This window comes from Erinaceus europaeus, chromosome 12 (assembly GCF_950295315.1).
Source record: "Erinaceus europaeus chromosome 12, mEriEur2.1, whole genome shotgun sequence".
NCBI classification, from domain to species: domain Eukaryota; kingdom Metazoa; phylum Chordata; class Mammalia; order Eulipotyphla; family Erinaceidae; genus Erinaceus; species Erinaceus europaeus.
Window position 1 is genome coordinate 51,375,850 of NC_080173.1, and position 21,767 is coordinate 51,397,616.

Consider the following 21,767-nt stretch of genomic DNA (forward strand, 5'->3'; position numbering starts at 1 on the left):
GCATAAGGGAAGGTTACAGGTGAAGGAGAGAGAACGTCCTTACCCTCAGGGAGCCCCTCTCTGTGGGTTCTACTACTGTGTGCTCTGGCTGCAGGAGGAAGCAGGACATTTATTACCTAGTATGTGAAAGGATGTTTAAACTTAAGCATAGTCAGTTGGGAGAGGGTTTAGAGGAGTGGGGGTCAGGTGGGTGAACTGGTCAGGGAAAGCTTCCTGGAGAAGAAGGTACTTAAAGTACAGTTAGAAAGTAAAAAAAGGTTATAAATAGGCATCAGGGACAAGAATGGTGTTTTAGGGGATGGGAGATGGAAGGTGAGCATAGATCTGGGTCTGTTTGGGGAATGGCACAGAACCCCACCTGGTTGGACCAGGAGGCTTGAGGTGAGAACAGCGGGAAGTGTGGAGTGCCAGTGGGTGGTGCCTTCAAGAAAACTAGAGGGTTGGGAGAGGAACATTTGAGGGATTTGGCAGCTGGATTCAGAGTGGGTACAGATCATTCAAGGGAATCCGTACTGTGTGTTTGATTCAAGACTCCAAAGGGTCCATGACTTCAGGAGGGGGTTGATCCTAATCAGGACAGGAAGCAGAATCTGGGCCATAAACATGGCAGCCAAGATAGTGTGGGACCTGAGAGAGGAGAGGCCCACGGACAGCTGGGGGCAGGGGGAAGCATTACAGGAAGAGGTAAGAAGGGCCCCTGCCCTTCAGAAGACAGAAAGGATGGGTGAGAGAAACATCAAAACTGACTGGGTCCAGAGGGACAGAGTGGCCATTGCTCATGGGATGGTAAGGTAGCAGCCAGTTTGGGATGGGTATAGGGGAGACTGGAGGTGTTGTGGGCATAGGACCCTGGCCTAAACCTCACACCATCTGCAGAGGTTTGCAAAAAAGCTGGAGACTTCCCAGGTGGTATCCTCTGGAGGTGGTAGGTTGGCATGTTCACTGGCACAGAGTAGGTCCTCAGGAAACACTTAGTAAGTGGCTAATGGTGCAGCCACTCCCTTCCAGATTCATTCCTTTATTCATTTGCTCATCCGTTCCCTCCCTCTGAGTGTATGTAAGCAGCATCCACAGCCATTTCATTTGCCTTGGACTGCCTAGTGCCTAAGCATGCTGCTGGCTCAGTCACTGTGGAATGAATGCAGATGAATGACTCTGAGGATGGGAGGGGGAAGAGGTCCTGTCCTGGAGAAGTCAGGAGGCATGGGCTGCAAGTCAATGGCATGGTGCAGCCTCCTAAGGCTGGAAGAAGAAAGAAGAAAAAAGTCAGTCGGTCCCTCTAAGATGCCAGGGGAGAGAGTGTTTGGTGGAGACTGAGGCACCTTCTGGATGCTTCTGTTTCTCTGAAATAGGGGGTGACATTGTTAGAGATAGCTGGAGGAGGTGGAGGTGATGGACAGCTGCCTGGCATAGTGGACAGGGAGGCAGGTGGCCAAGTAAGGGAGAAATGGGTTTCAGGCTCAAGGACTCTGGGAGCACCCAGTCTGTCAGGAGAGAAAAATCCAGAAACAGGTGCAGGATTCTAGTTGAGACTCAAGTGAGCGATAAGTCAGTGTCACAGGTTCCCTCTGTGGCTTGAGCTCCATGCCAAAGCTTACCCCTCCCTAGCCTGTCCCAGCACAACCCCAGCGGCTCTTGCCCACTCCCCCTAATGGGGTGTTCCCCCCCCAACACCCCCCCCCCCCCCCCCCCCCCGCTTCGCACACACAGGTTGGCGGCTGGACCGTGGACCCTGTGTGCCTCCTCAGCTCCCTCTGCTCCCACCTCCATGGCGACTCCGCCCCCTCCGGGGCTGGCCAGCCGGCCCAGGTGAGTCACCCACCTCCACCACACCCCCCAAACCTACAACAGAGTTTGGCTTTGGGGAGGCATTTTTTTTGGAGGGGGGATAACCAGGATTTAAAAAAAAATTTTGTGCCCATTTCTCTTACATAGTACCCCTTCCATATTTTCAGGAGACTCCTATGGCCTTTATTCTTCCCAGAGATGTCTTACTCTTTCTGTTCCCTCCTCAAACCTATGGCAACGTTTGGCCTGGGGAAGGAATTTTTGAGGGAGTATGTTCAGATTTTGAAATATATATATTCTTTTTTCCTTTAAACAAGAGTCCCTCTCCTCCTTGTCTCTCTACCCACACTTGATTTTCAGGAGTCTCTTATGCCCTGTACTCACCTCCTCCCCTCACAGTCATCTCATTCTCCTGTCCCCTGTCCCCACCCACCCTTCCACATTAGAGCAGACTCACCCTCCCTGATGTTTCTCTCATCCCCCTTGTTTTGTTCAAGGCTTCATCTCAAAGTGCTAAAAGGGCTTTTGCATCAAGCCATTTGTTTTGAACTTGCTCCTTGACTCCCCACCAACCCTCAGTTTCCTTGATGAGACGATGTATTTAGCTCAGAAGAGGGCACATGGAGGCAGGGCTTGGGCTCCAAACTCACACCTGGGAGAAAAGGAGACACCTCAGGCCAGGAATAGGGAGTGACAGTGGGAAGGGACAGCCCCAAGGATGTCTTGGCTGCAGGTGCTTTGCTGTGGCAGGTGGAGGGGGTGTAGAGCAGGAGAGCCAATGGGCAGCATGGTGCCAGCTTCACGTCCTCACTGGGCACAGGCAGCCAAGCTTGACCTTTTTAAGGGAATTAGGAGGAAAAATGTGGCAGCCCAGGACAAGGCTCCAGAGCATGTAACTCAAGTCTAGGAACAGACTGGCACACTTGGCATCACTCTTGGGGCATTCAACCCACTTCCTCTTCCTGCTCGCTGCCCCATCCTGACTAGACTCCAGGGAACAAAGATGTGTCTGCCCTCAAGGTTGGGTGACAGGAGGGACAGAGTTGTCCTGAGTGGCCAAGTAGAGGCATGAAGAGATTAGCCTGGTGCTGAGGCAGGGATGTGAGGGCAGAGGACAAATGTGTAGGCCCCGGCACTCTGAAGTCCTCCCTCAGTAGAGTGCCTTTGGGCTGGTTGGAATTAGTGCCTGAGAGGAGTGAGGCTTGACTAAGGGGAGTTCAGCTCTTCCAGGCCATGGGTTCTATGTCTGTCCACATCTAGAATCTGCTCTGGTGGAGAATAGAGTTTGAAGGAACCCTGGCCCTAAGGCTGATTACTGAGGAAAGTGGCCTTGTTGTTGTCATGTGATAACTTAGTGCGTACCGTACTTGTCATTCCCCATGGCTTAGTCAGGGGCTTTAAAAAAAATCACTATTACTTTATTTATTGGATAGGGACAGCTAGAAATTGAGAAGGAAGAGGGAAATAGGGAGAGAGACAGATAGAGAGACACTTGCAGCCCTGCATCATCACTGGTGAAGCTCTCCCCCTGCAGGTGGAGACCAGGGATTCGAACCTGGGTCCTTGAGCACTGTAGTGTGTGCACTCCACCAGGTACACCACCACCTGGCCCCCCAGGAGCTCTTTTTTTTTTTGTAAAGCACCTGACCAGAGACATCAGTCACACAGCAGAGCAGGCCTAGAGGCCATCCAGGAAACCCAGGCAGTCCAAGCCTTCCAAGCTTGGCTGGGGATTGAGTCATAGGAAAGAGAGTTTACAGGGCAGCGTGCACAGTTGAGACCCGGGTGGGAAGAGGCTGGGGTGGGTGTGTCAGGTCAGGATACAGGACTCCCTTCTTCCCCCCTGCCTGCCCCAGGCAGATCTTTAGGGATGAGGCTCAGGAAAGGACTCCCGGGAAGGGGAAGATGCTAGAATTCCCACCGCAGCCCCTCCCCCGCCTCCACTAGCTGTCTAACCTCCCTCCCTCCTGCAACCCGAGTCCCGGGCGGCGGGCGGGCGTATCGGGTGACCGCGGCGACGCAGCCACCAGCCTCCGCCGCTCCTCGGCGGGGCTGCGCTGGCGGGGCCGCGCGGGGAGGGGGCTGGAGGGAGGATGAGCACTGCGCCGCGCCGCGCCGCGCCAGGTGGAGTCGCGGTTACCGGGGCGACCAGGGCCCGGGCCGGCGCGGCGGCGGCGGCTCTCGCATTGCAGCAAAGGGCACCGGCGGCGGCTACGGCCGGGGGAGGGGAGAACCCGGGCGGGTAGAAGTAGGGGGCCGCCCTCCCTCCCCCGCCCCACGCGGGACCCGGGGCTGTGGGTCCCCGCGCATACACCTGTGGCCGCAGGTAAGGGGGAGCGGCTGCGGGGGTCGGGGGCGCCGCCTAGGGTTCTTGGGGGGAGGAGCGGGGTACAGGGCGAGGTGGGGGATCCACTCGGCGACCCGGGCCGCACTGGTGGAGGGGTGCGCTTGCGATTCTGGGTCCCCGAGAAACGCCCCTTCCCTTCCCCCACCGCATTTTCAGCTTTCTGTTCCCTTCCCCGAAATGCAGCGGGCGCCCCCTCCCCCAGCCTCGGAAAAGTCATGACCTTCGGGTGTGCGCCTTCGCCCCCTGCGCAGCGCGGGTCCCGCAGCCCCCCCCCCCCGCCCCGGGTTGGGGCGAGGATGTCTGTGGGCACCACGGGCAGCGCCGAGCTGTGCACGGCGGAGGGAGGCGGGGGCGCGCCTCGGAACCCCATCCTGGGGGCGGGGGTTCACGCGGACGCGGGTGAACCCGAGTTTAGATGTGGGTGTACGCGCCAGAGTCAGGGGCTCAGGAGCGGGGTACCACCTACGGGTTGTCCCCGCAGTCGGGAGGGTGAGTCGTGGGGGCTTGAGGCTGAGAGGGGGTCGCTCCTCCCACCCAAGGGACGCCTGCGGTGGGAGGGGACAGACCTGGGCGGGCCAACTCAGTATCCTCGGAACCCAGGCATCACCCATCCTAGGCCTCGGCTGGGAGTGGGAACCAGCTGCAGGCGGAAGGAACCCAGCTGAGGGGACCTGGGTTGCGGGAGGGAGACAGAGGGTACACGCCTCAGCCCTAGGGGAAAGAAGGGGTTTCTAACCCCCACCCCCACCCCGGGAGTTCAAGATCACCCGGGTCTCCTTCCTCGAGTCTCTGGGAAGCTTTCCTCCCCCGTTCTGAAGCTTTGTCCCCAAGCAGTGGGTGGCTGCATACGTCTTAATCTGCCAGAGCCCACCTCGGTTTGCCTCAGTCCTGCAATAGTCTTCTCTACAAATGCTCACCCGCTGGTGGGGTCCCTCCCCGTTAACCTTTTAAGTTTTCCCACCAAGTGAGTGTCTGGTGTGTCGCCCCCCCCCCCCCCTGAGGAAGCTGAAGGAGGACAGAGGCTTCTGCTGGGTTAGGAGGAAAGTGCCCTTTGCCCTCTGCCCTCCTTCCAATGTAGTTTGGGTGCCAGGAAATTTCGAGGGAAAAACCAGAAGACCGAGGACTGCCAGCCCAGGGTGTACACACACACACACACCCATCATTTGGGGCTGGTCCTCTTTCCTTAAAATTCATTCATAGGCAGAGCAGGGGAAACAGACAACCCAGAAAAAGGGGAAGTGGTAAAGGGCTGGAGGGAGAGGGCCCTACCATAGCAGTGGAGGAGCCCTCTGTCAAGTCACCCCAAACCATCCTGTGGAGTTAGCACCCTGAAAAAAAGAAACTGAATCCCCAGGGACTTCTCATCCACTCCCCTCCCCCCAAGGACACTGAGTTACCTGGGGATTGTGTGACTCATTCCTGTTTCTGCCAACAAAAGGGTGGTTTTCTCCCCACTATCCAGAGGATGAAGGAGCGGAGTCCAGAGGTTTAGGACTCTTAGCTCAGCCCAACTCTGTTTCACAGAGCACAAACCACTAAGCCAGTTTTCCATCTTTCTGCTCCAGAGAGGCTGGGCTGGCCTTTCCTCTGGAACTGCTGCTGCCTCCCATCCTCAAGTCTTGACCCCACTCTTTCAGGTCTGAGTACCCCATGTCTGTGATCTGGCCCCAGGCCCTGGAGGCAGACCCAAGTTGAGGGCACAGCTGGCATACTGTAGCCAGGCCTATCCCTCTCCCCACCCCAGATATATGAGAGGGACTCCAGTCACCTGCACATCCAGAATCTGACTTTTGGACATGGGGACAGGAGGCATCTATTTTTGTCTTTTTTGAATCAGGATTTTATCTACATGACATGTGGTATCTGGGACATGATAGGCATGGGCAGTGGCTGAGGTGGTCAGAGGCACCATGATTTGGCTAGTGAAGAAGGAATAAGACCTCTTTGTATGTATGTCTGTACTGTGTACAGGTGTGTGTGTGTGTGTGTGTGTGTGTGTGTGTGTGTCTGTCTGTCTGAAGTTAGTGTGAGTGTGTGCACATGAATGGATGTTGAGTCTGTTTCTGTCACTCTAGGGGTTAGTATGGGTTGTGACAGGTGGGAGTGTCTGTGAATAAGTCAGGTTCCTTGGTTCATGTGTTGGTGTGTAAGTAGGGGAGGGCTACATGTGAATATCTTTTTCCCTAAGATTCTCTTCCTGGGGTTATTGCTAACTATGAAAGGAGTCTGTATCCCTTTGTGGGTTTATTTTTGTTGCTTCTGGGTATGTTCATGGTGATGTCCTCATTGGAGGCCAGCTGAGAGGCTCTGTGGGTGGCCTGGGTCCCTGGTATGATGGTGGTGGGTGGGGGACACCACCTTCTCTACAGAGCTGGCCTTCTTATGCCCTCTCCCTGCTCCCTCTCACCCACTCCTTCTGCTGCCACCACCCCACAGCTACAAGCTGCTATGGATCTGGGCTGATACTCCAGCCCCTCCTCTCCCTTTAACACCTGTGGGCACCATTGGTACCCATGGGGGTGGCATGTGCCAATAGATTGTTTCAAGCACTGGATAAGGCACAGACTTTGCTGCTCACTTTGCTGCTCCCTTCCCTTTACCAGCAAAAGAGGTGTGTGTGTGTGTGTGTGTGTGTGTGTGTGTGTGTGTGTGTGTCTTGGAGTCAGTTCTGGAGAGGGAGAGAGTGATCATGGCTCAGGGTGTGTGTGTGGGTACTCTTGGTGAGCGGACTTTTTTTTTGCTTCCAGCGTTATTGGGGCTCAGTGCCTGCACCATGAATTCACTGCTCCTGGAGGCCATTTTTCCCCCTTTTGTTGCCCTTGTTGTTGTAGCCTTGTTGTGATTATTATTGTTGTTGTTGATGTCGTTCGCTGTTGGATAGGACAGAGAGAAATGGAGAGAGGAGGGGAAGACAGAAAAGGGGAGAGAAAGACAGACACCTGCAGACCTGCTTCACCACCTGTGAAGCAACTCCCCTGCAGGTGGGGAGCTGGGGGCTCGAACCAGGATCCTTCCGCAGGTTCTTGTGCTTTGCACCAAGTGCACTTAACCTGCTGCACTACCACCCGACCCCCTATGAGTGGACTTCTTCTCAGTTCTCACCCAGTGCCACCCCACCTTGAAAGTATAGCTTAGTAAAGCCTTCATCCCATTGGTGTTCCTTCAGTCAGCCTGTGTCCAGCTCCTTTCTGCTTAATAGATGAAATTTTCAGTAAGAATTCAGATGGCACGGGAAGTCCCAGCCAGGTGTCCTTCCCCCACCAGGGGTCCTCAGTGTCCCTCTACTCCATCAGTGGCTTTGAGGCCTGGGGAATCTTGTCTGCTGGTGCCAGACACCCCGGGGCCAAGCCATCTGTGACCTCTGTCTTTCTACTGAGCCTGGCACTGGTCAGCAGGGTACTTGCAGCTTTGCCAAGAGTCAGCCCAGCCTCCAGGCCACTCCTCCCTAGTTCTTAGCCATCTGGAAGGGCCTTCTGGTCTCCAGGGAGGGTTGGGTGACCCCAGGTTATTATGAATGGGGAGTACCTGAGGTCCTGCATCTTAGGGTTTCAGAGTCCCCTGCTTTCATCTATCCAGCCAAAAATATGGCCCATGCTCTCAGTCTCCCCAGTACCTATTGCTGCCCTTGACTTCACACCCATGACCCAGTGCTGTGGGGTGAATGACATCTGTCCACTACTGTTATCCATCCACTCTGCCCTGGCCTTGGCCTCTAGGCCTCTCTTCTGTTCTGGCTCCATCAGTCCTCCAGGGTCCAACTCTGATTTCATCCTGCTGTACTCATGCTCTCTGCCTGTCCCCTCAGCTGAGTCTCACTACTTTCACTCAGTAGTGAAGGGCACTCTTTAGACCCCCAGCCTCTCTTTGCAAACTAAGCTTCTGCTTTCTTATGCCCTGTTCCCCAGCCAAACTGGACTGATGACCGTTCCCACAACACATTCTCCCCCGGCCTACCTCCTGGGCATCTGTCCACACTGCCTCAGCACAGCATGCACTTCCTCCCAATTTCCATCTGCTCATTTTCCAAGACCCAGTTCAAATTCACCTGACCCCTGAAGTTGCCCCTCACCCAAAGGTCACTGCTGTGACCCCAAAGCTCTGACTCAGCTCTTCCAGTGACTCATGGTCCCCCTGTATCATGGCCCCCTGCTCTTCTGCCTGCCTTAACTCTCTGAAGATAGTTACTGTGATGAAGATAAGTGGCTTGTAAACACCTGGAATGTTCCTTTACCAACAGGGTTTGGAGGTGCTCAAGCCTCCTGGGTCTCAGCAGAGAGTGGTGTATACTCATTCTCAGTAGCTCCTCCCTCCCTCCTGTTCCTGGTTGGGTGGAAGGCCCATGTTCTGGGGTGAGTGATGAGCTCCAAGGGTCTCTAGCATCCTCCTGCCCCAAGCCTTCCCATCCTGGGCTCCTTGTAACTATCTCTTCTCTTATTTCCATCAGCAGCCAAACTACTGGAGCTTTAAGGTCAGTGTGTGGTGCTTCTGCTTCTGTGACACCTGCATGTTCTGTCCTGCCCCACCCCTGCCCCTTCCCGCCACGCTTGGCACAGGGGTGTGTGTCTGCTGCGGGCGGTGGGCCTTGAGTCTGCAGGCTGTGGCTGCTGCTTTGAGAATGTCTGGGTTCACCTGCCAGTGTGGGAGTTTGGACCACCTCTGCTGGGGGTCTGGGCTGTTGATACTCTGTCCTCACACCATGAGGGGGGAACAACAGACTGGTGGGAAGAACAGGATTTTGTTCAGAGCCCTATTCTCTGATCTCCCCCTTTCAGGGAGACTCTGGGTCTGTAGTGGGTTCTCATCCCTCTTACTCCTCACTGTGGGAGAACTGGTCTGCTCTGGGCAAGACACAGCCCAGCACCCTAACCTGCTACTCAACTGCAGGGCTCAGCCCAGGGAGGGGTGCCTTCTTGTGCCTCTTCAGGAGGATTTGGATAACTTACAGCTAGAGAGCTGTCTGCTCCCCACAAAATGTGCCCCACTGATCCCTGGGGTGTCTCTTCTATCTTCTGTGGTATCCAGAGCTAAAGCTGAACCATGTTATACTGCTGCTGGCCTCCTAGAGTTTCCAGCCCTTGGTCTCCTAACTATCATGATGGGCTGGGAGGCAATCATCCCAGACTCTACAAGTGTTATCTTGCCCTGGGAATCTTGTTAGTTGCACTGTCCCAGAGAGAAGGCCTGAAGGCAGTAAATCATGGCTTCAGGCACAGACTTTCTGGAGGAGGAGGCAGCAGAGTACAGTGATTCAGTGCAGAACCAGAGGCTGGCTGCCTGGTGGTGAATTCAAGTCTGCTGCTAGCCAGTTCGGTGCCCTGGGACAAGTTGCATGATTCCAGGGCCTCAATTGTTCCTTTATAGAATGGAGATTTTTTTTTTTTCATCATAGAACTGCTATAAAGATGGAAAACATGAATGTCCTAGTCAGGACTCATGTCTCATGTGGAGTCTTACATAGTGACCTCCTTGGCTGTCAGAGTTGCAGGTGCAGACTTGATTCCTAAACTTGCAGATCAGAATCACTTTGGGAATTTGTCAAAAGTCCTGAGCCCCAGGCCTTGCCCCAAAGATTTAGATTCACTCCAGTGGGCTGCTGTAGTGTTTTAACAGTTCTCAAGTGATTCTGCTGCAGTTTCTGGACAGCCTTTGGGAATTTTTATTCAAGATTCCCACTGCCCAGTTTCTGCCCAGTCACTGGCTCCAACATAAAACTGCTTCCCTGATGGGTGCTGTTTGGGAAGCAATCACTTTCCCATCTTTGGAGAGCTCTGCTTAAACCACTGTTCTGCTCTCTTGCCTTCTCCCTCATTAGCCAAGACATACTTTTGAGTATCCTGCTGTCCTCTGCCCTTTTGTTTCAGCCCAGGGATAGAGGGGAGTGCTGGGGGCTTCCTCTCACCTTAACGGGTTTTCTACAAAGACTGTGAATAGGGAAAGGTGCCGAAGAGCCAGGATGGACACAAGAACTCGTGGGACAAGAAACATGAACATCTTATCTCCCAGGGTCCTCTGGGCAGGGTTCTGCCTTCTCAGCAGCTAGCATCCCTAGAATTCCCTGCCCCTTCATCCTGAACCTTGTTCCATCTTTTTAGTGGTACCTCTCCTTGTACACCCAGGCAGTATGCCCCCTGCCACAGCTGCTCCATTCTGCCTGCATTCTGTAGCTTCTTGGTCACACCAGCCTGACAAACACTGACATCTCAGTTTCCTGGTGAACTTGTGACCACCAGACTTGCTTCCCCCACACTTGCTCAGGACTGAGGTAGCAGAGCAGTACAGGCTAGCACTAGACTGTAATCAGTCTAGACTTCAGCTGGAGTCCCAAATAGGGCCACACACATCCTCCAAGGGGATCTAGTCCCTAAGCTACACCTCTCCTCTCCACACTCAGGCCCACTAACATTGTGCTTGAGGGTGGATACTGTCTGAGGCCCTCAAATCTGACCTTTTATTTCACCAACCCCCCTGAAGCCACCATGGAGATAGTGAGTATACTACCCATCACAGGAAGATCCTCTCTTTTTGAAAATGTTAATCCGATTGGAACATTAAATTGAGCTAATACGAAAATAGAGATTAATTAGGAGCTAATCAGGATTTGAGGAAGGAGGGAGCTGAGGAGAATAAATGGTTCCTTTTAGAGATTTTTTTTTCTTTTATGGCAAAAGCAGTCTATTCTGATTGTACAAAATTTACCCAGTGAAGAGATACATGAAATTAAAAGAGAATGCTCTACCTCAACCTGGAAATAGCCAATGTTAATGGTTTTGAGTCATTTGTTATTGTCAATAGGCAGTTCTTTAAAAATAATACAATAAGGAAACCAGATTATTCTTGACACTGAATAATATCCATGGATGTGTGATACATATACATGCATATAAACATAACATGGAATGCTGACCTGATTCATTTACTCTTTCCCCTTGAAATAAATGAATTTCTGTGTGGAGAACATGTCTGAGAGGGGTGGCTGGGGTAAAATGGCAGGAGCTGAGGCCGTGAGTGACAGCCCCAGCCTTTAGCTAAAACTAGGTTTTTTGTTTGTTGGTTTGTTTTTTACTATTTAAATAAATATTTTTTCCTTTATTGGGGTTAATGGTTTACAGCCAACAGTAAAATATAGTAGATGGCATATGTGTAATATTTCTCAGTTTTCCACATAACCTCCTTTAGTAATTCCCTTACTGGGGTTTTGTGTCCAGAAGGTATTATAAACATTTCAATAACCCTAAAAATAACCCTGTATTTTTATTAAACATTTGATGATTAAACCTAAAGGCTTTAGCTTTTCTGCATGAATTCATTAGACATGAACTATACATTATTCAAGCTGATAAATACATTATTCAAGCTGATATATGACTTAAAGAAAATTGTGATAGAAAAATAAAAATATGTATTGATTTATTTTTATTTTTGGTAGAGTAAAAGGTTGAGATAGGGAGAAACAGGAAGTAGGGGAGACACCTGCAGCATTACTCATGAAGCTTTTCCACTGCAGGTAGGGGCTCGGGGGTTTGAACCTGGGTCTTTGTAATATGATAATATGATAGGTTTTGATAATATGTATGTTTTTCCAGGTGTATTACTACCTGGTCCCTGAAAACAAAAGTGCTTATAGCTTTGTCAGATAGTGATGTCCCAGTTGACATTTTGGTTTTTTTTTTAATGCCTTAGGTTTTGTTACTCAACACAAATGATTTTAAAAGGGGATAGTTCTGTATTTTATTTATTTAGTATTTTTTAATTTCTTTATTGGGGAATTAATGTTTTACATTTGGCAGTAAATACAGTAGTTTGTACATGTATAACATTTCCCAGTTTTCCATACAACAATACAGCCCCCACTAGGTCCTCTGTCATCCTTTTTGGACCTGTGTTCTCCCCACCCCCACCCTAGAGTCTTTTCCTTTGGTGCGATACACCAATTCCAATCAGGTTCTACTTGTGTTTTCTCTTCTGATCTTGTAAAACTAGGTTCTTAAAGCGTAATTGGAACATGGCCTGTCAATAGGCAGTACTTGAAAAGAGCAGGCAGTCCTGCCCTGGGATAGGGGAAGGCCAAGGGGTGACACCCTACCCTCTCTACCCCTGTTGTGCTAGATGGGTCCCTCCCAGTGGTAGCTTCAGGGTAAGGGGCAGCCATGCTAGGTAGCAGGGGAGGCCTTTCAGGGAGGGTAGCCAGGCCTGTGGCCTGAATGGCTGGCTGAGAACTGACACATCTGCCATGCACTTATGTGGACCCCCAGAACTTAGCATGTGCTTTGCATGGACTGAGCAGGTTGTCTTAAGAAAAACTGGGGCCCAGCTGTCCCTGGAGTGTTTATGGTGGCTCTGTCAGTTACCCCACGCCATTCTGTTCAGTTTTATGAGGGTCCATACTTCCCAGAGCTGGGGCCCTGGGGTTCCTAGCTCTCTCTACTTTCTCCCCGGGCCCTGCTTCACTCCCCTACCCCACCCTCTGAGCTCCACCAAGGATAAATTCGCCGCTTACAAACCCGCCGCTTAATTAATGTCTGGAACTAATGCCCCAATTTGCTCAATGATTCTGCTGCTCACCTCGGTGACAAATTTGTGTTGTTGTTGTTCTCTAGAAGCTTAAAATAGCAGGCGTGCCCATGGCTCCTGCTCAGATGGTTTCTTGACTCGCTTCCCAGGGCACTTGAGTCCTTTGCCCACTTCTCACCTGCTGGGTGTCCTAGAGAGGCAAGGCCCCAAGAGGCAGGAGGCAGGGGAGCTCTCCTGCAGCCATACAGATAGGCTGGAATCCTGAAGATTCTCCCCAGAGTGTCACTGCCTAGAGGGGGCTCCTGGAGGTGGGGGCTCAGGCTTGCTTCCTCTCGCCCCGCCCTGCCTCTGCAGACCCGCAGCTCGCGCCACACTCAGGGAGCCCAGCCCGGGCTGGCAGACCAGGCAGCCAAGCTGTCATATGCCTCAGCTGAGTCGCTGGAGACCATGTCTGAGGCTGAGCTGCCCCTGGGCTTCAGTAGGATGAACCGCTTCCGTCAGAGCCTGCCCCTCTCCCGCTCTGCAAGCCAGACCAAGCTGCGCTCGCCAGGTACATCCTCAGTCCATCCTCCCTCCTGGTCCCTGGCTCCTCCCTTTTCTCTGCTTGCCCAGGATCCCTCCTTCATTGTCTTCTCCAGTTCTCTCTTCTCTGGCTCTCTTTCCCACACCTCTGTCTCTAACATCTCTTAATCCGCTGCCTTACCCCTTACCCCCCTCCCTATCTCTCTGCAAGCATTCTCTCTTTTCCTCTCACCCCTTTGCACTGACCCCTTCCCCCATCCGCTCCGTCTCACCCCTCCCCCATGCCCGTCCAGCCACTCTGTCCTTCCAGACCTCTCAGCTTCTGCCCCACCTGCTCCAGCCCCCAGTCCCATTTCCTTGCCAGCGGGGCTCCGACCCGTCTCGAGAAGGGCAGCATGAGCCACTGGGTACATCTGCACTCCGGGACGGCGTCAGGCCTCCGACCCTGCCTCTGCGGGACCAGCGCGGCTCCCCAAGGCCCCCCGGGCTCCCCGGGCCGGCGGCGTGCTGGCTGTACTGACCGAGAGCGCGGTGTCGCCTCCGCAGGGGTACTGTTCCTCCAGTTCGGGGAGGAGACTCGGCGCGTGCACATCACGCACGAGGTCAGCAGCCTGGACACGCTGCACGCGCTCATCGCGCACATGTTCCCGCAGAAGCTCACCATGGGCATGCTCAAGTCGCCCAACACCGCCATCCTCATCAAGGACGAAGCGCGCAACGTCTTCTACGAGCTGGAGGACGTCCGGTGGGTGTGGCCTCGGGGTGGGGTGGGGCTCCCTAGAATCCTTCCCTGAAGGGGTGCTGCACAACCTGGGACACTCGCCTTCCCCTCTCCTCCTGGCGGGGCGCTACAGCCCTACCCTTACCTGTCTTCCCAGTCCCGTCCTTCCCCCAAACCTTTCTCCACTCGTTTGTGGGGCTTGGGGATGGCCCTCGAGGATTGGGAAAGTGGATGCAGGGTGAAGGTTGTGGTGTGCATGTGTGTGCGAGTGTGTGCATGTGTGTTTTAGCCTGAGGCATGAGGTCCACTGAGCAAGGTCTTAGGAGGGGGTGAAACTCCTGATCCCTCTTGGTTGCAGTACACGCTACCCCTCCTCATCTTGAGCTGGGCGGTGGTGGTGACTGTGCATCTTCCTCCCCGCACCCCCCAGGGACATCCAGGACCGCAGCATTATCAAGATCTACAGGAAGGAACCTCTCTATGCTGCTTTCCCTGGCTCACACCTCACCAACGGGGACCTCCGGGTATGACTAGCAATGCCCCAGGCATGAGGGAGGCTGGGCAGATGGGTTCCATGGGGTCTGGACAGTTGGCACTAAGAGCCTGAGCTAGCTTTAGAGAAGTGGACATAGGGCCTGAAGCAGTGAATTGTGGACTTACCTGGGGGAGCCCCTCCCCTTATCTGCTCAGGTTTTCTCTAACACATCTCAAGACTGGGGGGGGGGGTTGTTCTCAGGAATCACCCTTTCCTCTTGCTTCTCTAGCCCTCACATGGGGTGGGCTGCGGTTGCCCCTCTGATGCCTCGCCATCTGCTACTTTTCCTTCCACGCTGGGAGTCCAGATGGGAAAGGGGCTCCGCATGTATCAGGAGCAAGGCCGTGAGACATCCTAAGCGCCCGGTGGCCCCTCCAGTTAGGGACTAGGGCTATCCTTTGTGACTAGCCACGTGGGGTGCGGGGTTTGTGTTCTGCACAGAGAGAGATGGTGTATGCATCGCGGGAATCGTCCCCCACGCGGCGCCTCAACAACCTGTCTCCAGCGCAGCACCTGGCCTCGGGCTCGCCCCCACCGGGGCTCCCTTCGGGGTTGCCGTCGGGGCTGCCATCGGGCTCGCCCTCGCGCTCTCGCCTGTCCTACGCCGGGGGGCGCCCTCCTTCCTATGCGGGCAGCCCGGTGCACCATGCGGCCGAGCGGCTGGGAGGCGCCCCTGCCGCCCAGGGCGTGAGTCCCAGTCCCAGCGCCATCCTGGAGCGGCGCGACGTGAAGCCCGACGAAGACCTGGCGGGCAAGGCCGGCGGCATGGTGCTGGTGAAGGGCGAGGGCCTCTACGCCGACCCCTACGGTCTGCTCCACGAGGGCCGCCTGAGCCTGGCCGCGGCTGCCGGCGACCCGTTCGCCTACCCCGGCGCGGGAGGCCTGTACAAGCGCGGCTCGGTGCGCTCGCTCAGCACCTACTCCGCTGCCGCGCTGCAGTCCGACCTGGAGGACTCCCTGTATAAGGCGGCGGGCGGCGGCCAGCTCTATGGTGACAGCTACGGCTTCCGCCTGCCGCCCTCGTCGCCGCAGAAGCTGACCGACGTGGCGGCGCCCCCGGGAGCCCCTCCGCAGCCGCACAGCCCCTACTCGGGGCCTCCCAGTCGCGGCTCACCTGTGCGACAGTCCTTCCGCAAAGACTCAGGCTCCTCGTCTGTCTTCGCCGAGAGCCCTGGAGGCAAGACCCGCAGCACCGGGGGCTCCTCAACGACCGGTGCTCCCCCTCCCGAGCTCTTCCCAGGGCCTGGGGACCGCCCGCTCGTCGGGTTTGGTCCGCCGGTGCCGGCCAAGGACACGGAGACCAGGTGAAGGAAGCTGGGTAGAAGAGGGTGACTTAAGGCTAGGGAAGAGGACAGGGCAGATCAGGAAGAGTAGACCAGGAGGGATAGCTGGCGTTTCTTGGATATGGTGGAGGAGGCACTGGAGGGACTGGCATGCCATAACCTTGAAGTTTGCACCAGGGGACCCTAGGCAAGGACGCTAGAGACCCGGGTTTGCAGCAATTCCCAGAATCTCAGTTTCCCCTGCTAAACATGAGACTAAATCAGAATTGTATAGTGCTTTTCCTGCTGGGCCAATCCGCAGCCATGAGAGCTGTCCAGCACAAGGTGGGCTGAAGTTCAGTAGGGACTGAGTACAGGGAGAAATAGCAACACACATTCTTTTAGCCTCTGAGCTGAGGAAATGGAACTCCTTCCACTCTCTCCTAATGGTGATGGGATGAGAAGGCACTAAGGGAACTAGTCAAACCTCTCTGCCATCAGGCAGCACTGCTGAGAGGTGAGAGGTGGCTCACATGCACACAGCTTTCTTGGGAGCAGGGCACAGCCAGGCACTACACTGGGTACTGATTCCACTGAGTACTGATTCCATGCTGGGCAAACCTGGTTCCTGCCATTCTGGTGGAGGAGGCACATATGGCTGCATTCCTTTGAGAAGTCGTACACGTGGTGTGGGAGGAGGGAGTTCTCAAGGCTACTGGGGATTCTGGGGTGACATTAGAGAAGTGTGTGTGTGTGTGTGTGTGTGTGTGGGGGGGGTTCCAGGCAGGGAAGAATGTTTGCAGAGGCACAAAGAGACTGGGGTGGGACCCATCCTAGTGAGAGAGGAGTCTGAAGAGGCAGGGGGTGACTGTCAGATGGAGAAGGAACTTGCCATTGTTAGGGGGACTGTGGGCTTGTCCTCTTAATGTTAGGTGTTGGGGCCCTGTGACTTGTCTGTGTACTATCAGATGGCAAGTGGTGGGCAGGAGGAGCCCCATGCTCTGAGGAGGGTATCCTCATGATGTCTGTAACACCCCACCCCCCACCCCAGGGAACGCATGGAGGCCATGGAGAAGCAGATCGCCAGCCTCACAGGCCTGGTGCAAAGTGCTCTACTTCGTGGCTCAGAGCCTGAGACACCCAGGTAAGCCTCTTCTCCTAACCAGTGCTGGGGTCTATGGTTGAGGGCAGACAGGAAAGGCAGAAGGAGCCTGGACTCACTTCTGTCAGTGCCCTGCCTCGTGACCCTGAGTGAGTTCTTCCCTTTCTCTGGGACTTCACCCTGGGATGAGGGGATGGGAGGAGGTCTCCCCTAGTATGACAGCCTGGAACCAGGGCAGCCTCCTGAGGGTCATCTTTCTCCTGTGTCACAGTGAGAAGATTGAAGGCTCCAATGGAGCAGCCACTCCCTCAGCACGTGAGTGACCCTTCCACCCCTTTCTCTCTCCCTCTCTTTAAAAAAAAAAAAAAAGCCACCAGACTTATCACTGGGGATTTGATAACTACATGATGAATCTGACACTCCTGGTGGCTTTTTTTTCTTTCTTTTTTTCTTTCTTTTTATTTAATAGGACAGAGAAATTGAGGTGTGTGGGGGAGATAGGGAGAGGGATAGAGACATCTGTAGCACTGCTTCTTCTCTGCAGCTGGGGATCAGGGGCTTGAACTAAGGTACTTGTGCATGATAAAATGTGCAGTCAAGCAGTCCACACCTCCAAGCTTCCCTGTTCCTCTCTCTCTCTTAGATATTTATTCTTTTTTGTTGCCCTTGTTGTTTTATTGTTGTTGTTATTATTGTTGTCGTTGTTGGATAGGACAGAGAGAAATCGAGAGAGGAGGGAAAGACAGAGGGGGGAGAGAAAGATAGACACCTGCAGACCTGCTTCATCACTTGTGAAGTGACTCCCCCACAGGTGGGGAGCTGGGGCTTGAACTGGGATCCTTACGAGGGTCCTTGCGCTTTGCGCCACATGCACTTAACCCACTGCGCTACCACCCAACTCCCCCCTGTTCCTCTCTTAAACAACAGCTACACTGTCAGGATCCACTGGACTAAGGAATCACCTTAACCTGACATGTTTTATTTCACTCTGACCTTTTGGCTCCTACAGAGGGGTTGGCTACCAACAGGGATAGGAAGTAAGAACCAGGTGCTTCACTGGCTACTGTGTGGAGTAGAGTGGAGAGGCTCTTGCCCCCAGACTCTTCCAGGCTCACAATTTGTTTTCACCAATGCCCGTGATCCCTCTCTGCAGCCTGCGGGTCAGGAGGCAGGAGCAGTGGGGTCACCCCAGTGTCTGGCCCTCCAGCACCCTCAGCCAGCAGCACCCCCGCAGGGCAGCCCACTGCTGTCAGCCGACTGCAGATGCAGCTGTATCTGCGTGGCCTGCAGAGCAGCACCAGTGACCTGCGCAATCAGCTTCAGCAATTGAGGAAACTCCAGGTACGTCCACCCCACACAGCCCCCTGCCTCTGTCAGTATCCCTCAAGGCAGTCCCAGTTAGTTCCTTCCTGCCCATGCATTCCTTCCTCTTCCCCTTTTATGGCAGAAGCCCTCCCCCTAGCCCTTCAGATCCCCCTTCCCAAGCTAGCGCAGTCTCCCTCCCACTGCCCTGCCTGGCAGATGGTCCCACCAGTCAAGAGCCTGTCATCCTAGGCCCGTCAGGTGAGAATAATGAGCAGAGACAGGCTGGAAAGGGGGCACAGAGTGGCCATATGGGCAATGGCTAAGATCTCTCCTGCCCTCACCATGTACCAACTGAGTTTAGAATTGGCTCCCCATGGGGGCTCTCTGTCTTCCCCTCCTCTCTCAGTTTCTCTCTGTCCTATCCAACAACAATGACAGCAATAATAATAACAACAGCGATAAACAACAAGGACAACAAAAGGGGAAAAAATAGCCTCCATGAGCAGTGGATTCCTACTGCAGGCACCAAGCCCCAGCGATAACCCTGGAGGCAAAAAAAAAAAAAAGGGCTCCCCATAATGTTTCCATCTCAGCCACGTTAACTCTATCACGCCCAGGGTTAAAGTCTTTCATTGAAGCCATTGACCTTGCAGCTGTGAGGCAGGCTGGGTCCTAGAAGGCCACCTCTGGTCCCCCCTCCCAAAGTCCTGTTCTGCCTATTTCCTTAGAATGTAACTCTAGCCTCCTGCTGCCATCACCCTATTCCATTCACTGCTGCTCACCACCACAACCCTGCAGCCAACCGCACCTTCCGCCTCCAGTAGAAGCCAGCCTAGCACTCTTCCCTCCACTATCCTCATTCCTCCCTTAACCCCCCTCTGATCTGCTCGAGGCCACGGCCAAGAAATGGCATCTTCTGTGCAGCCGCCCCGTATCGGGCAGTCTTCTGCCAGCCTGCTCCTAGCCAGCCCTCTCCGTGGTATGCGCCTCCAGCCTTCCCATCCTGTCCAGCAGTCCATTTATTTGCACCCTGCAGCTCCAAAACCAGGAGTCGCTGCGCGCGCTGCTGAAGGGCACGGAGGCGGAGCTGAGCATGCGCGTGTCAGAGGCAGCGCGGCGGCAGGAGGACCCGCTGCAGCGGCAGCGCACTCTGGTGGAGGAGGAGCGGCTGCGCTACCTCAACGACGAAGAGCTAATCACCCAACAGCTCAAGTGAGGCTGGGCCCAGCTGCCCGGGAGGGTTGAGGGTTGAGGGTGCGGCCCCGGTGCCCTCGACCTGTGTGCACTGGGAGACGATGCTCCCTTGCTTCTGACTCACAGGTGACTGACATTGCTCTGTTCCGAAGCCTGGTTTCCTTCTCTGTGGCCCGCTTCTCTCTGACCCACAAACCTTTGTCCATCTGGCACAATGCCTGACTTCTTTGTTTGGCTCAGAGCCTGCTTTTGCTACGGTCTTGATTCCTAGTGGTCCACAGTTTGGCTTCCTTGTGGCCTGCAGCCTGATTTAGCTCTGTCCTCTGCCTGCCTCATTCTGACCTGTGCACACCATGAGTGGAATTCAGGTGTTTCCAGCTTGATCAGCTTCCTGCCAATCAGTGATACTTGCTACCACCCCAGTTCACTCTAAGACCAACTCTAGCCAAGGAAAACCCTCTTTCCATTATCCTACTGCAGCTGAAACAAGGCCCTAGCTTCCCCAGAAGGAATGAGAAGCAGAGGACACTTCACATCCCTCCCCCCAAATGCTTAGCCATAGAAGGGTTAACAGGAGATAGTCCTCTGATCCAAATTTAGCAAGTGACTGTCTGGCCAAGATTAGACTGTCTGGCACCATTGAAGGGAAGAGCTGCCTTTCATTGTCCATTCACCCCCACCCCACTGTGGTCTGAGGTAAGGGCCCTGCTCCTTTATTTGCCCTCCCTCTTGGTGGCACAGGTTGTGATGGGACCTGAGGTGCAGCTGCAGGCCTAAGAGGCTGTCATAAAGCAGTGTCTGCCGGTCTCTGTTCATGAGTTCCTTCAGCCATATGATGTGTGATGATGTCCATAGTTTTTCCCAGAGAGAGCTTAGCTTCTTCTGGCCAGAGACTCAGGGCACCAGGCAAGACCCTCGGAGGTACCCAGTTCCTCACCACATCATATTTGGCAGTTCCTCTTGCAAGAGGTCAGCTTGAGAAGGAAGTCTGCCTAAGCCACAAACCCATGCAGCCTGGCAGCTCTTGTGCTTCCCAGCAAAACAGAAGGCAGAGTCTGTGACCCCATGTGGGGAGTCTGAGGTGATAGAAGGGAACACTCCACACAGAGATAGATTAGCAGTCATCCCATCACTCCAGGTGTGCAAGGCTATGGCATTTCCAGTCATATCTCCAAGCAGAAAGGCAGCTGCCACCCTCCTTCCCCCAACTCCATTTACCCAACTTTCCAGCCTTTCCTTGTCCCTTTCCACTTTCACAGAAGAGCTGCGTTGGGAATTTCAAAAGGAACTTTACTGAGACATTAAAGGAAAATGAAAGGAAATATAAAAGCACAGAGGCAGAAGAGATGAAAGGATGGATTTATCCTCCCACCATCTGAGAGTCTGGTCCTCAGCTTCCCAGGAGCCTCAGTTCTCCAGGAACACAGATTTCTCCACCGTGTCCCCTGATATAAAGCCCATTACTCAGGCTGACTGCTCATTTGTGAGAAATTAGGGGCTGAAGTCTTGTTTCTGGCAGGATTCTCTATCCTCTTTGAAGGGTGTTTCTGCCCCCCCCCCTTTTTTTTTCTTCTTGGATGGGACCTAGACTGTGCTGTGTACTTTAGTGGCTCCAGTGTGACCAACAGTTGCTTCCCTGTCCCACTCCCAATAGCCTCCTTGGGCCTTCAATGGGTCAGCCTACAGCAGACCCATTCCCACTCCTGTTCTGACTGTAACCCCTGTGCACTTTCTCTGCTTTGTCCTGCCCCTTCCTTTTGCCCTGATACCTTGCTGGATGTTAAGACTGATATGTGCTTCATTCTATTTGACTCATACACCTGTCCATCTAGTCAAACTTGAACTCTGTGTAAGTAAGACTTAGGGTCAACTGCTGATATTTTTTGGTTTCTGGAGTCTTCTTTTTCCTCACCTAGGCTGGTTTTGTGGACATGTGATTTACACACACGCACACACACACACGCACACACACACACACACACGCACACACACACACTTAGAGGGGCCTGTTACTTGGTTTAGTACTCTTTTATTGCTGTCTTGAAATCCTTAGTACTTCTTGAACTAGTAGCGATCTTAACTTTGCACTGGGCCCCACAAATTCTGTAACTGGTTCTGTCCTGATCCTCTCCCTCCAAGATGAAAATGGGATCTGACAAGTCCATCCACTTGCCAGTGTCTGGACTTTTGCTGGTCTGCAACTCATTTGCAAAGTTTCTCCAAGGTAGTAGCCTCCAAATTTGCACAGAGTGAATAATAAAACAAATGAGGTGCTAATTGAGACCAAAGGGGTCTGTACTCTTCTGCCTGAGAGTTTCTAAGCTATCTTCCCCTGGAAGCTTACCTGAGTCCTTTAAACGAAAGCCTTATTCCTCAGAATGATGCTGGAGAGTGGCCATTTCCCACCACTGGTCCACCCTGAGCTAGTCAGATTTCACACATGGCAAGGGAAGGTTGCTTTTCTGAACCCTTGTAGTAGA

General features: G+C 53.8%; 1 protein-coding gene across 8 annotated transcripts in view; it reads left to right on the top strand.

The window, feature by feature from the left end:
• Positions 1-21,767, top strand: part of SRCIN1 (SRC kinase signaling inhibitor 1) — a 75,172-nt gene that overhangs the window by 29,970 nt on the left and 23,435 nt on the right. For 5 of the 8 annotated variants that reach the window (XM_060203603.1, XM_060203602.1, XM_060203604.1 and 2 more), the window contains exons 3-12: positions 1,711-1,809; positions 8,580-8,603; positions 13,001-13,196; positions 13,715-13,913; positions 14,320-14,413; positions 14,866-15,728; positions 16,738-16,830; positions 17,060-17,103; positions 17,942-18,129; positions 19,130-19,305. In XM_060203603.1, coding sequence (XP_060059586.1) covers positions 1,711-1,809; positions 8,580-8,603; positions 13,001-13,196; positions 13,715-13,913; positions 14,320-14,413; positions 14,866-15,728; positions 16,738-16,830; positions 17,060-17,103; positions 17,942-18,129; positions 19,130-19,305 — 1,976 coding nt within the window. Of the gene's footprint in view, positions 1-1,710; positions 1,810-3,877; positions 4,115-8,579; positions 8,604-13,000; positions 13,197-13,714; positions 13,914-14,319; positions 14,414-14,865; positions 15,729-16,737; positions 16,831-17,059; positions 17,104-17,941; positions 18,130-19,129; positions 19,306-21,767 lie in introns of those variants that run through there. The other 3 variants (XM_060203608.1, XM_060203606.1, XM_016191619.2) reach the window with 3 other exon arrangements.